This window comes from Boleophthalmus pectinirostris, unplaced genomic scaffold, assembly GCF_026225935.1.
Source record: "Boleophthalmus pectinirostris isolate CB_2022bp ecotype Guang Dong unplaced genomic scaffold, ASM2622593v1 HiC_scaffold_7, whole genome shotgun sequence".
Classification (NCBI taxonomy): Eukaryota; Metazoa; Chordata; class Actinopteri; order Gobiiformes; family Gobiidae; genus Boleophthalmus; species Boleophthalmus pectinirostris.
The window spans coordinates 9299272-9315289 of record NW_026571473.1 but is presented as its reverse complement, the minus strand read 5'-3'; the positions used below and the strand labels follow the sequence as shown (position 1 = coordinate 9315289).

At 37.9% G+C, this 16018-nt stretch overlaps 1 protein-coding gene across 1 annotated transcript in view; it reads right to left on the bottom strand.

Moving 5' to 3' along the window:
* Window positions 1–12712: 12712 nt before the first annotated feature.
* The window catches only part of sgip1a (SH3GL interacting endocytic adaptor 1a), a 92951-nt gene continuing 89645 nt past the window's right edge, over window positions 12713–16018 (bottom strand). Inside the window, 2 exon segments of the mRNA XM_055164958.1 lie at window positions 12713–13690; window positions 15157–15321. Of these exon segments, the coding sequence (XP_055020933.1) occupies window positions 13668–13690; window positions 15157–15321 (188 nt within the window). The 3' untranslated portion in view covers window positions 12713–13667.

Genomic DNA, 16018 nt, shown 5'->3' with positions numbered 1-16018 from the left:
GGAGGGGCCCCAAGCAAAACCACCACAACCAGGGGCCCGGAGTCCAACTATTACAATACACTCTATCGATGCTCGCCCTGAAGCATTCTGTATCACAACTGTTTTCTGTACACACATTAAAGGGGCACTATGTAACTTTTCTACTGAGGGTCCACCAATTGCAAAACATTTATGAGATCAACTGCAATCCCCAGATAGATGTGTTTAATGCCATACTGCAGAATATTCAGTAATGGCAACTGGTATACCCTGCTCCAGAAAAGTTACACAGTGTGCCTTTACCGTGTTTGGACATTTACAACTTTTTTAATGTGAGCGTTTGTGAACATATTTTAAAGAATACAGCCAAAGTTAACCTACATTTACATGGAAAATCTGATCATTTAGGAATAATTAGGTCTGATTTTTGGTGTGTGTTACTTGCACAATAGAAATCTGACTATTCTGACATGTGTTAAAGTTAATCAGTGGATTTTTATAGTAACAGTGTGTTGGAAAGTTAAATTATTATTTTATAAAGGCTTTCAGTCTCCTACCAGTGTGTTTATGATTTTTATCTTTGCATTAAAATCTTCTTAAATAATACGTAACACAAGGTCACTAAACTGACCTCCAATTCAAAACAAAGCAGTTCCTGAATCCTTAAAACTTTTTTTCTCTGGGGACCACATTATCGTTCCTGACTGTGATGGGGGCTGGGGTTGGGTCAGATTATATTATTTGAAAACTGCCACATGTTCTTTACATATCAGGCAAACTGCATGCTCTTTACACTGAACAAAAAAATTATCGGTCGTTCACTGTTCTTTGAAAACTCGACACTTTCTGTCAGGTTTTTGTACTCTAACACTTGCCATTTTGCTGCTCTTAACTGCACTACACACCTCTGCTTGTGCGTTGACTGTCGCTGGTTGATCTCAAGCTTGTCAGGTGATAAAGATTTGTGTTATTATTTGCCAAAAAGTAAAAGTAAAAATAGGCCATGACAACTTTCGAGGATTGCCTCATAGGCAGAGTCGGTGTCAGAGCACATCTACTGGAGGGATGTGGGTCACCAGCAGGGGGGCACTGCCATTTGAGAAATATTTTAATGCGGTGGAGTCATTATTTTATTAATATTATTATTATTAGCTGCAATAGTTGTTGAGGCTGTGTGGTAGACGATACACACACAAGACAATAATAAAAGGTTGAGGTTTATTAAAAAACAATAAGGTCTGTGTCAGGGAATTGACCCCGACCTCAAATATTAAAGAACACGCCAGGGACACAGTGGTTGGTTTTACTTGCGCAAGGAGTAGGAGAGAGCTGCCTGTCTCATCCTAACTGAAGCTCTCTTCTCTCCATCAGCCTTTTATTGTAGAGCACACAATTAGCATAAAGTAGGTTACTTTGAATACAGTACCTATTGTTCACATGTTGTCTCATGACTGACAAGCTTCCACTGACACAGCCCCCATTATACACAGATTTCATATTCCAGATGGTAGAGCCTCTAGCAATTCCCCAGAGTTCTGTGTTAACCTCATGATGTTTACCATTACTATTTGTTTCTCCCGGTACATTATCTTTAATGAGTCAGCTGAAGCATCAGCAAGATCACCTGATACAGCTTGAACGCAACAAGACAAGTAAAACAAAAAGCCAATGTTGATAACTTATACTACATCATGATTACCTTTACATGAGAAATGCTTATAACATAAAAATTCTCTAACAGTCTGCCACTGGTTGTAAACATTAAACAACAGCCTCTCGTCAAAAACACCCCAAACAACATCACTGAAAGAAGCAATCAGGCAAGAAATAGCCACACCTCGGGCAGCACCAGGGCTATAGTGGGCGTGGTACGGGGGGTACGCCGTCCAGTACTGTCCTAAAGAGACTTGAGGAACCGGGACTAAACCAGGACTAAAACAGGACTAAAAAAGGACCAGTGGCGGCTGGTGGTATAATTTTTGGGAGGGGCACTAAGGCCAAAATGATAAATATATATTATGAATAATATACGTATTTTATATATGTATATAGTCTATAGTATTATAACAAATACCAAAAACAGACATTTTGGTTACTATTGGCTGAATAATATCGAGCAGAGCACAATGAACAGCCAAGCGCAAACTTTACGCAACAACACAACGTAACACGCCGCTCACACCCAGACCCAACAACGTCAATAAAACTACAATAAGAGGCTACGATCACAACATGAACACAGATGCCGCTCCTACAGCACACGACAGAACAACCAGAGCAGCTCCATCGCACCCGCCAGCTCATTTACGCACTATTTAACTATTAACACTATAACACTATTAAACTATTAACTCTATAACACTATTTACCTGTGAGGCTTCATGTTCAGATTTGCCACAAACTAATGAAAACAAGCCTCTTATCTTCTCCAGAGACTGAAGCAGAGTATTTCCTCTATCCGTTGTCCCACTGGTTCTGTCTCCAAAAGTGTATTGTCCAATATTAAGGGATGAAACTGGTCCGTGACGTGAGGTCATGGAGCCGAGTGCACAAGCTGGTTGTAAAAGTAGTCTTAAAGGGATAGTTCGGGATTTTTGACATAAATCTGTATGGCATCCCCGTGAGCAGTGTCATGCATCAACACTGACTTACCCCTGACAGCGTCCGGTGAGCCGAGATACTGGCCGTTTTCGGTGCTGATGAAAGTAGTCCGGCAAGTTGGCTTGGGACTGTATAATAAAGCGTTTTTCTTCTCAAAACAATATGTGTTCAAAAGAGTGATACATTTGCATCACAAAACCATCGTCGCCTAAAAAGTCAGACCTCATTATCGCTTGGCACTATTTTCTTTCCATTCGTATCACTGCGCGCTGCCGCCAGGTGACAGCCGCGCACGAATCCATCACTTTCTGCAGTTGTTCGGCAGTGTTTACATGCGCAGACCACCGCGACGCGAGAGAGCCAACGTGAGAGCTAGAGCGATAAGTATAAAAGCTTGTATAAGATACATAGGATATATATATATATATATATATATATATATATATATATATATATATATACACACATACATACAGTATATACATACAGTATATACACTGTTGGGCAAGTTACTTTAAAACTGTAATGTGTTATTTATTGCTTATTAGTGTCATTTCAAAGTAATTCGTTACATTACAATATTACTGCATTTAAAATGTAAGGCATTACTATTGCATTACTTTAAGTTACTCTCACCAAAATAACTGCGAAAAAGCTGAACTTTTGAGCCGTATATGGACTGAACCAGGACTAAACAAGGTCTAAACCAGGACTAAACCAGAGCTGAACCAGGACTAAACCAGGACTATAACAGGACTAACCTCAGACTGATTCCAGGACTGAAGAGGAGAACTAAACCAGAACTGAACTAGGACTAAAACAGGACTCACTGTCAGGACAGGCTCGAAGGTGACCGCAGGAGAAAGGAGCGGCTCTGCTCCGCACCTCATGGAGGTAAGAGCGGCTGTCGCCTGATCGCTCTTTATGGATCCTGCTGCTCGGGCTCGCGGTCCTAATTTCAGCAACTATTTGCGGGTACAAGACCCGGTGCAAGATTCTGCTACATCGCATAACTTCTACCTTCCTTCAACGTGTCCAGAAGTCCAACTTTTTGTGTGATGGTTTGCATCGTCCTCTGTCTTTTGGGTGTGAGCGCAGGAGCCTTTGTCGGTGCAGAACGTTTCGTCGACGTTGTGGATTTTGTCGGAGACATACAGCACTTCAGAATCACACTGCTACAGATTGAACATTTATTTAAATTTGGCAGCTGAACACATTCTGTACTGTAGAGGAGACAGGAGTCCCTCAGCCGATCAGGACACAGCGGGAGGAACGCAATACGTGTTCATACACTAAAAACAAAAGGCATGCAAAATTGCACAAAACAAAACAAAAAACAAACAAACAGCGAAACAGCGAGACCGCGAAAAGTGAACCGCGTTAGAGCGAGGGACGACTGCAAACCAGGTCTAAACCAGAAGTGAGTCAGGTCTAAACCAGGTCTAAACAGCGGGTTGGTCCTTTCGCCCGCGGTTAACTGAAGGTCTGTCCGGCCGCGTCTCTGGCGTTTCACCGCTGCTGATTTCATGGAGATTTTAGCGAATTTCTATGAAGAAAAACCCACCACTTCAATCCAGGTTAAAAAAGCATTGTAACGCGCGTTACTCACATTTGTACCGAGTAAAATATTACAATTTTTTCCCCTGTAATGCCTTACATTACTGCGTTACAGCAAAAATCAACGCATTACTGTAATACATTACTTTTATAATGCGTTACTCCCAACACTATGTGTATATATATATATATATATATATATATACACACACGCACGCACACACACACACACATATATTTAAAGTTATTAAGTTGATAAAAAGGTCAATCAAATCCAAATCAAGATCTGATTCCTGTGACAATATGCTAATGAGTTTATTAGTTAGAAAAAATGTGACAAATATTTTAATAATTTAACTTTTTTTTATCTTAATACTTGCAAGTAAATCACAGTAAATAAAGACATTTACATTTTTATGTACGTCTGTATGTATGTATTTGATTATTTATTCATTTATTTATTCATTTACATACTTTTTGTTTTAAAATTGTTACTGAATTGTTTTATTTGGATCGGTCCAGTAATTATAGAAACATTGAACATAAACCAGAGCTAAACATCTGGAGTCTCAAAGTTAAAAACCAAATTCTACCACAGAATTTGAACCTGTCCCCAGCTCAGATTTAAACAACAGAGATTCAAGAGCGGGTGTTACGCAAAATGTATTTATTTTTTTTAGCCATAATGTCATTAGGGACAGATAAATACGACATGGAATATGTGGCGGCCAGTGTTGGGAAGGTGATTTTTAAAATGTAATCCCCTACAGATGACAGATTACATACCCCAGAATGTAGTTTGTGACATAATCCATTAAATTACTTAAAGTGAGTAATGTAATCTGAATACTTTGGATTACTTGATATTGTCGTGCTTTTTAAAACGACATGAATGTACCAACCACATCCTGAAAATTCATGTTTGTTCTCTTCAAATTGTCTGTTGAGCCCAAGTCTCCATGAATAAGAAACTGTTTAATGTAGAGAAGAAAAGACGAGGATCTGAACATGAGATGTTTTGTCTGTATAAAGAAAATAAAAAGCCCAGACTCTACTTAACCAGATTAAAAATATTATTGATAGAGAAATGCTTTTTATATGACATCACTGGTTTTAGTCCTGGTTTAGTTCTGGTTTAGTCCTGGTTTAGTTCTGGTTTTAGTCCTGGTTTAGTCCTGGTTTAGTCCTGGTTTAGTTCTGGTTTTAGTCCTGGTTTAGTCCTGGTTTAGTTCTGGTTTTAGTCCTGGTTTAGTCCTGGTTTAGTTCTGGTTTTAGTCCTGGTTTAGTTTTGGTTTTAGTCCTGGTTTAGTCCTGGTTTAGTCCAAAATATGAAAATAGGAAAATCCCGCCGTGTTATCCATTTATTTCAATAAAGTAACTGTAATCCAATTATCACCAAGAGGATTTTTGGTATTTTTTACTAAATGATTTTGTTACAGCTACAGTTTTGTTGTTTGTTTAGTGGAAGGAAACTCGTTTATGAGTTCTGAGGATTTAAAATGTTTGTGTTTCATATGAACTTTGCACAAGAAGTGGTTTAACAAAGACTTTCCATGATTTAGCCTTTATTTTTTACTGAACCGTATCGAATCGAAAGTGCACTGTATTGAGGTTTGTCTCATATCAGCGACTTCTTAACAACACTCGGCCTCAGTCAACAGGGAAACGTGGCTCTTGCCCCGTTTGGGAGTATGACATCATCACATTCTAGAACCTGAAAACCTCCCAGTTCCATCAGGTGAGGGTGAACTTTTCCTCTCGAACATTTTAAGACACAGAGCAGATCGTACAAAGTAGATTTCAAACAGTAGACTTCACAGAGGAGACTTCACAGAGGAGACTTCACAGAGTAGGTCACACTTTTTATCTGCATAACAGTAAGTACAGCAACACTTATAAAACAACAACTCAATTATAAAACAAAAATGGCCAGAAATAACAGAGGAAATATACCCTTGACCTTAAACCATGACCTAAAGATCTGTGGTCTTCGAGAGCAAATTGCCAAAAAAGATGAGCACATTGAGTTATTAACGCAAAAATTGCAGGGAGAGGAAGATTTGTGAACACATATTAGAAGCCTGGAAAACACTATAACTCATCTCAGGACTGAGCTAGAGCAAAAGGAATCCCGCAGAGCTGCTTCAACTCAGGAAAAAATGCTTTCATACAAACTAGGGAAGAAACTGGAAAATGAAAAAGACAAAAATGGAAGACTGGCACAACACTGTGAGGAGATAAAAACCCAAAACAGACAACTGCATTCAGAGATATCTCAAATGAGAGAAAATTATGAAGACAGAATTTAGAATTTGCAGAAAAATATGCAGTTTCTGAAGGATGAAATTGAGACGCTTGAACAAAATAATCAGGTTGTGCAAAAAAACAGTATTGTTATTACTGACCTAAAACAAAAACTCTCTGACAAGGAGAAGGAGCTAAAGTCACATAGAATGAGAAAGTTGGAGAAAGAATATCCAGAAAACCCAAAGCCAGAGGGAAAAAATGATAACATTACAGATGCCCTTAGGATTCCAGAGTTACACAACACAATTGGGCAAGAGGTAGACAAAAATAAAAGGCTCGAAGCTGAATTAACAATGTTCAACGCTCGAATTGAAAGATTAGAAAAAGAAAACCAGCTGCTAAAAGAAGACATAAGGTATTTCAAAAATGCGTATTATAAAGAGAAGTCACACAACTCTGGTTTGCACGAATTATCCAGTACGAAACAAGTTGAAGATAAATTGTTTACCAGCGATCACGCGATGCAACCAAAGATCACACCCAATCTGACCCCTGTAACTGACTTCTCAAGCAAAAAGGAATTATTAAGGCTGTCCCCTCTTCCACCTATCCAAAGCCACAAAACCCCCCCTAAAGGTTAGGCGGTGAGTGTGGGCCAGCACCCCAATGGTCTGAAAATGGACCACTGAGTAGATATCCCATAAGTCCGACATTCCATTTGTCTGGAAAAAGAGGACCATTGGACTGACAGCCCATTGGACCGACCATGCGTGGTAGAGGTGCAAGGATGACTTGTATCATGCTATGGATAAATCGTTCGGAAAATTGGGAGTGTGGGTGGAATATGTTTGTGTATATATTTCTATGATGTATATGTTTGTGTATATGTATATTTCTATGATGTATATGTTTGTGTATATGTATAGCTCTATGATGTATATGTTTGTGTATATGTATAGTTCTATGATGTATATGTTTGTGTATATGTATATTACTATTAGTGCTGTCATGCGATTAAAAAAAATTTAGAGATTAATTAATTATGATCTGTAATTAATTAATCTAATTAATCTCATTTTAATCTCACCTAAAAATTGCTGAGAAAAGCCTTCAATTTGAGGTATTTTCATTTAAATTCATTATTACATTATTGTGGCAGATCAAAAGACTGATATAGAACAAAAAAAGTGACTTTATAAAGTCATTTATTGTTTAACAAATCTCTTCAAATTGGCTGTTGAGCCCAAGTCTCCATGAATAAGAAACTGTTTGTTGTAAAGTAGCAAAGACGAGGAAATCTGAACATAATAACTTTTGTCTACTTAAAGACAATAAAAAGTCCAGTCTTTCCTTAACTATATTAAAAATATTATTGATAGAGAAATGCTTTATATATGAGATCACTGGTTTTAGTCCTGGTTTTAGTCCTGGTTTAGACCTGCTTTAGTCCTACTTTAGTCCTAGTTTAGTCCTGGAATGGATTAATCCTGGTTTTAGTCCTGGTGTTAGTTCTGGTTTGGTCCTGGTTTAGTCCTGGTTTAGACCTGGTTTTAGTTCTGGTTTTAGTTCTGTTTTAGTTCTGGTTTAGTCCTGGTTTAGTCCTGGTTTTAGTCCTGGTTTTAGTTCTGGTTTTAGTTCTGGTTTTAGTTCTGGTTTAGACCTGGTTTTAGTTCTGGTTTTAATTCTGGTTTAGTCCTGGTTTAGTCCTGGACTGGATTAGTCCCGGTTTTAGTCTTGGTGTTAGTTCTGGTTTAGAGGCGCACAGGAGGAAGCGCGGTTTACGCAGCGTACGCGAGAAAACACGATCCACACGCGGCGCACGGGAGCACGTCGGTGTCCGCGCAGTAACTACGGAAGGAAACGTGGTCCGCACGTTCTCAGGTTAATGACGATGATGAAGGTGTGTGTTTGTGTTTGTGTGTATTTGTGTGTGTTTGTGTGCGTGTCCCCTCATGTGGCAGGTCACTATAGGACAGTAGTGCAGACATCATGAGCCTATGCAGGTTGTTTTCACCAGTGACATTTAAGTTGTAGGCGATTTTATATTAGTTATTTTCTTTTATATTTCACGTTGGGAGAATAATTTCCAAGACACTAATGCGTTTTTACCTGTGCACTGCTGCCTCTGTTCTACTGGCTCTTCGACCTCGTCCACTGTGACTGACGCCGCCAACTTTAAGATGATGTTTACATCGCTCTTACTGCGCGCGTTTTGTGTGGGTTTCCGGCAATGAGAGGAATTACCGAAATAAAAAAATGTATAAATGTGTTTTTTGTGTGTGTGTGTATGTTGTTATTGTCCCAACAACACATAAAAACAGGTTTTATAATAAAGCAACTCGCATACAGAAACACTAAAGTTAGAGATTAAAAATGAGATTAACGCGATTAAAAAACATAACGCGCTAAATATGACTGTAATTAATTAATCGCAATTAACGCGATAATTTGACACCCCTAATTTCTATGATGTATATGTTTGTGTATATGTATAGTTCTATGATGGTCTCGCTAACTATGATGAAGAGGCTTGATGTTCACTTCCCCATTCCCTCTGTTTTCAGGGGGAAATAAAAAAGATCTGAGGAGGGGGAAAATCCAGGATGTTTAAGACCTGGGGTAATGTGAGGGAGTTTCTTCTGAGTTAAGTCACTAGATGGAACCTTAGCCAAGGAATGTGTAGTTCTTTTGAGAAGGTTTGTTCAGGGTAAATACCCAGAAGAAAACTCACTTTGCTCCACTTTAGACTCTTCCCTTTCCTTTTGATTCTCTGGGGTTTTGGATGCAAGAAAACACATTATAACAGTGTGTCCCAAACTTTAACTACTGACTGGTAATTTAACCACGGGACTGAGCCTTGTTAAAAATAATATATGATTATTTTGTGAAGGTTTAAATCAGAGCAAAAAAAACAAACAAAATAAATATTTAAAAAAAAATTATAAACTGCCTTCAGTGTTTCTCTTTTTGTTCTTCATATGTTTGACTTGGTCTGTACTCTTTAGGGAACATATTTTCAGACAATATAATAACAATATAATAAAAATTATATTAAAAAAACTGGAAAAGGACTGAGGCCGTCATAGGGTCAGTTCAAGTGATGGGCGGCATGAGATGCTGGGGGCCAGTCAAAGAGGTATAGAGGGCCAGAGTCGGCCCGCGGCCCTTAGTTTGATAACCCTTGCCTTAAACTGTCTGATTTACTCTGATTATAAATGGAAACATACTGTATTATTTAAGGTAAATTAAAGGACTGGTATAGTTGGTGTCTGGGAGTGGTTATCCGATAGATTTTAGACTATTTGCTGGATTTTCACAATTCCCATGTCAATGCTGAAGCATATCTTCCTAAAAATGAGATTTATGGATTTGTAATTACGTAAAAAAAAAAAAAAAAAAAAGAGAATATCCTATTAAAAGCTCATATATTACACAAAATGTACATGGACAACATACCTGAAATTAGTGATCCAGTGACTGTAATGAAGGTGTATGGAGTTTCAAAACAGTGTAGCAGTTCCTATATCACCACATGACATCACAAGGTGGAACAGAGTGTTTTCTGTCAGAGAAGAACACAACAGGTTTAAGTGTTCAGGTGCACTATGTAACTTTTTGGTTCGGGGTCCATCACCGTCCGTCCACAGTATGACTTAAAACAGCTCCATCTTACATGTATTAAATTACAGGTGGTTTAAAGCTCAAAAATAAAATATCTAGAAACACAGGCATTCTAACTGCGAGTGGGTTTAACCTCTCCACAGAGCTGACCTGTAACTTGGTTTGGTCTTCATGAAGATAGAAAGGTTTAATAACATACAGTAAAACAATCCAGACAAAGCAATAACATCTCCATGGAGAAAAGTAGTCAACGAGCCCTCCACCGGAAAAGTTACAAAATGTACCTTTAAACATTAAACACACACAACTCCAGGTCTGTTTGTAAAGAGGAAACATTATAACATAGGTCTGAAAATAGTATGAAAATAGTACTCTTGAACTCTTGTAATATGAACAGAGGAGACAGTCTAGAGTCTTACATGTATCACTTTTATTGGTTTTGGAAAGAAGCAAACTAATTTTCCAGGTTCATCGTAGCATTGTTGATACTGTACAGATGTTTGCATGTGAGTATTCAGTATTCAGACATACAGCACACAGACAAAGCACTCCCTGCTCCCTTCTGCATAGACTACATTATTTTGAATTCACCAGAAATAATAATTAGTCTATGGCATCTACAACAGCCTGGTACAGCGCGATCTAAAAACAGACTTACCCCATGTTGCCATAGTTACATTACATGCATATTTCACTGATGGAACAGATGTTATAAGATGTCTTTAAGATGTTTTATTTTGAGGATATTTCTTAGATAAAGCTGTACCAGATGTTGTGTAAATAGCTTTCGGTCAAACGTGTTCTAATACCAGTGGTGGAAGGTAACAAAGTACAAAAGTAAAAGTACAAATTTTATGTATCTGAACATTTTACAGTGGATATTTTTACTTTTACTTCACTACATTTGAGAACGTGTATCTGTACTTTCTACTCTACTACATTTTAGATCTGGAATGAAAATTAAAAAGTACTTTTCTTTACAATGTGTGACCTAAAATGGCTGATTCTTTTTTTTTTTAGCACATTTGAGTTTCTGTCCCAACTTTGACCAAACCAAAAACACAAAAGTGGCTTGAAAAATTACGAAATCAATCAAATCTGCTAAATTCTTTTTCAAAATCACTACATTTCATCCTTTAATTGCTCTAAAAATCTCTGCAAAATACTTACATTTTACTCTTTAAGTACATTTTTAAACAGGTCCTTTAATACTTTTATTTCAGTAGATTTTTTCATGTGATACTTTTACTTGAGCACCTTTTTACTTTTGTATCTGTAACAAAATTGAGTATTTCATCCACCACTGTGCAGCACAAACATGGTTGACAGGAAGCTGATATGAAATTTGATGTAATGGTCTCATAACAATAACATTATACTCTATGTGCAAAGCCAATTAATACAGATTTGCTTAACTAACTGGTGCATCTAGTTGAAAGTATACAGTACAGATGTTGTCTTTTGTTCTTCATATTGACTGTCAGAGCATTCAGGAAGTTCAAAATCATTTGCACAGTGTTTCCACAATAAACAAATATATAACATTTTTATTTTTTAGGCGTTTAAAAAATATTCAGCTTATTCTGCTAAACAACGACGGACTGACTGGTCCTGGGAGCACACGTAAAATGTCAAATAAAAAAAAAGAAGACTTCACTTTGCATTCAACTCATGTCATCTCACAGAGACCAATATGAACAAAAAGCGCTGGTTGAATGAAGATTGTGGGGCCATGGTTCTGTTCAGACCAGGGCAAGGCTACAATAAGATCTATTTGAGATAAGACTTATATCCCCTGTCACATAGACTGTATATAGAAGTGGACGAAGGGAGTGTGACGTCACCCACAGCGTTCAGCTCCAGTCAAATGAAGCTCAGAGAGGCTGGCAGTTAAAGGGCGAATTTGGAGTTGAGTTCTATATCAAGAAAAGGAATTTATTTACAGACAAAACCACAAAATAAAAACATCAGGATCATGAAGAATGGGTTAATACGAACATTATGGGACCAACATGGTAAAGTCAATTGAAGCCAGAGTCAGTGGAGCTGAAAGCGCTCCCATGCTCACTTTCCTGTTGCTGGGTTTTAGATGACATCACAACATTATATAGGCCAATATTAATTCATACAGATGGGGGTCAGCTAAAATTATTATTGCTAAAATGCAGATTTGTTTTTTAATACAGTGAGTTTTTGGTTTAGTCAGTCGTAGAAATGACCAACATTTGTGCGTTTGTGTTTTAGATATTCAATGGCAAAGTACAATGTAATCAATAGAAAAAACTGGCACTTGCCCCCCATCTGAGAGACATCATCGCATTCTAGAATCTGAAAACTACTCATTTGGAACGTGTGGCATCTAAAGGGTTGGGTATGTCCATTTGTACACACAGTCTATGGTCTACCCACTCTCACTGATCTGAACAGAACCAGGCTTTGCTCAGAAGCATGAGGCGACCTACTTAAGTGTGACACAGACAGATGTTTTGTCATTTGAATCAAAGAAACAGCTGGTTTTAGTAACAGACTCTGCCCCAGTCGCACGGCCACCACACTCAGCGGGAGAGAGGAAGAGTTTAAACATGGACACTGTCCATGGTACAGCTAACTACAATAACACTGCTTTCACAAAGCATTAACACAGCATCCAGAAAGATAGTCATCTTTTTCTTTAAATTACCCCCGCCCACCCGCCCCATATATAGCTCAAATCTTCTGTTGCACTTGAGTTAAAAAATTATATCTGAAATAAATTCAAAAATTATACCTTATACTGTACACAGGTTACCAACTACACAGATAACAAAAAGTTCAAATATTTATACCTTTAAGGGAGTTGTGATACCATTCGAACTCTATACATATACAGAATCACGTTTTATACAACAAGTTTCTTTGTCAATAAATAAAAATAGATGCTGTCATGTACTCTGGAGTCTAACACTGCTGCCGTGGCAACAACAGGAGGCTATCGGACAATACGAGGAACACCAAACGCCCTTTAGATAATATACCTATAAGTGATTCAATGACACTTTGTACATGACTTTGTTCTACAGAAGACATCTCTGAGCTCTGCGGTTTCCAGAGGTGGTCAATGCAGCTGCCTAACCACTGTGTCCATCATTATAAGCCATAGAATAAATGCATTTAAATTAATCTATGTGGCTAAGAGTGACCCTGTATTACCAGAAGACGATTGGTTCTTTTGAGACTTTAAGTACACCCCAAAACTGTTAAAAAGGCCACCAAAATTAAAATGAAAATTACACAAATGGGTTTTTAATGCTGCTGTTTTGGTTGTGTTCTAAATTTTGTCCTGCTTCATAATAAATAAACACCAAAGATGCAAATTTGCAGTGTTTTCAAGGCAAATCTCACCAGCTCTGAGCCAGGCAGCTGCAGTGAAACTCCTACAAACACTACCACGTTTTGACCAGAAGATGGGGACAGAGGCACAGACTCCGAAATAGGAAGTAGGAAGAACCCAGTGATTGAACGCAGCAGTACAGATGATGTGTGGTTGGATGGATACAAATACGATGGTAGGTGAGAGTGTAGTTTGAGAATACTGCTGGCAGGCTGAGGAGCTGTGCAGTTCAGAGGAGGGTCTGTCCTCAGAGTCCAATGTCCAACAGGGACCACTCAGCCTGGACACGCCTTCAGTTATCTGCCAAGTACTTTCCTGCAAAAACATAACATTAAAGTAAGAAAAATACAGACCACCAAGCTACTGCTTTCATAAATATTTTTAAAGGTACAGTATGTAACTTTTCTGGTGGACAGTCGGCCACCTGCTTATCTCCATGTGGATGCTATAGCTTTGCCTAGATTTAGAGAGATGATTTTCATGACCGATGCCGATGTCAATTGTTCAGAAGACAGAGCAACCAATGGCTGCTTTTGTAATGTTATTTTTGTTATGTTGGACCAATTTTGATTATTTTCCACAAATTACCATATTTTCGGACAATAAGATGCACTTTTTTCATGGTTTGAAATTAATCGAACAGTAGAAAGAAAGTTTAGAGTGAGAAAGGCGAGGGTGTGCCATGCAACTTTCCTGGAAGTCATTGGATGGATTGACAAAGCCTGGACTTCTGTGACAACAGAAACCATCCTGTTGGGATTCAGAAAGGCCGGAATAATTCTAACTGGAACTGATGCTGAGTCTGATGACAGCTACACAGAAAAGAAAGTGGCGCTCAGTTTACCTCCAGAGGTCACGGAGTTGCTCAGAAGTGACACCGAGGATGAAGAATTCAGTGGATTTAGTGATTTGGAGTGAGATGGAGACTTTGGTAAACTTGTTCTGTTCTGTTGTTTATGCTATAGTTATCTGAAGAACTCTTAATATGTTACGTCTGTTGGTCTCTGTTCTATTGTTATTACTATAACTTGCCTTTCCAGATGAAAATCAGTTCTTGGTGTCTAATTTTATTAAATAAATTTCCCCCCAAAAGTGAGACTTATAGTCTGGTGCAACTTATATATATTCTTTTTTCTTCTTCATTATGCATTTTTTGGTTGGTGAGACTTATACTGCGGAGCGACTTATAGTCCAAAAAATACAGTGGTGCCATTTAAATTAACTACAAACTCCCCCCAAGCCCTTTTTCAAAACAAACCTGTAAGAGAGCTGTGTAGTCACGTTTTGCACAGCTATTGCATTGTCCTATTTATTCCTGTGAATCTGGGGCTGCAAATGTAAACTAGATTTAGCAATAATCAGATGCAGGACCTCTGTTTTTTATTAGAAGTGGACTAAGTGAGCGTGACATTACCCATAGTGTTCGCCTCCACTCAAATAAAGCTCTCGAGGCCAGAAGTTGTGATTATATTATGAATAGGATTTTTTTTAAACAAACAAAATAGCGGAAAAAGAACACCAGGATCATGTAGAACTAAAAAATGCATAATATTGCAGGGTTTAAGATGACATCACAACATCCTACTTTTTTTATTATATTGTTATTATATTATACTGTTTTTTTTTTTTAACTTTTCTTAACATTGAAGCAGATAAACGAATATTTGTATCTTGGAAATTCAAAATTGTTTATTTATTTGTTTATTTTTTGTTATAATGTCATAAAAAAACATTAGCATATAGATGTGTTTATCAAGGGAAAAAAAAGAAGTCCCCCTGACCTGCAGCAAACCTCTTCTTGATGAGGGAGAAGCGGTACCCAGGCCCAGCAAGCTCGATGTCACAGCCCGACAGAGTGCTGCCTTCACTGGTGAACTGCACGGCCAGAGGGGCAGGTTTACTGGGGCCCTGTGTGAGCTGGAACCGCGCCAACAAGGAGCCCACGCCTGGAACACAGACGGCAATATTTAAAAACACCAACATCAACAGAAATAGTGGAAGAACTACTTAGTTTTGTACTCAATTAAAAGTAAAAGTATGAGGTTTAGATGCAAGGTGCACTTTGTATCTTACTGAAAGTCCATGGATCGACTAGTGCCAGTTTGCTGTTTGTGCAGAATAATGTCCCCACACTGAATGCTGTTATCATAAATTTGTGTATAGGTTTGTGAAGTGCCTTGAGGACTCACAAAATTGAATTATAATTCTTTTAATGCTGCCTGAGCAGAGCAGTGTCAGGTTCATTGCTCATATGGACTACGGTATAGACTATTATTACTGTTGTGGTTGTCTTCTGTTTGTTTTGTTCTATATGAATGCACTGGAGTCTGAAATAAAGCTTGATTGATATAACAAAATGTACTTAAGTAGAAGTATTGAAGTTTAAAAACGAACGAAAAGAGTAAAAAGTAAAAGTATATTGTGCATATTTTAAGTTCTTAAAAAGCTTCAAATGTAGTGATTTTTTTTAATAAAGATTCGTGCTGAATTTTGTTCAGCAGAAACAACTGAATTTTTGCCTAGCTGTTTTGAATGGTATATTTTAATTTGCTCAAAGTATGAATGTGCTAAAAATACACTTCAGAATTTTCAGCAGGTCTGAAACAACAATTAAAAAATGTTTTACTTGTGTACATGTACTTT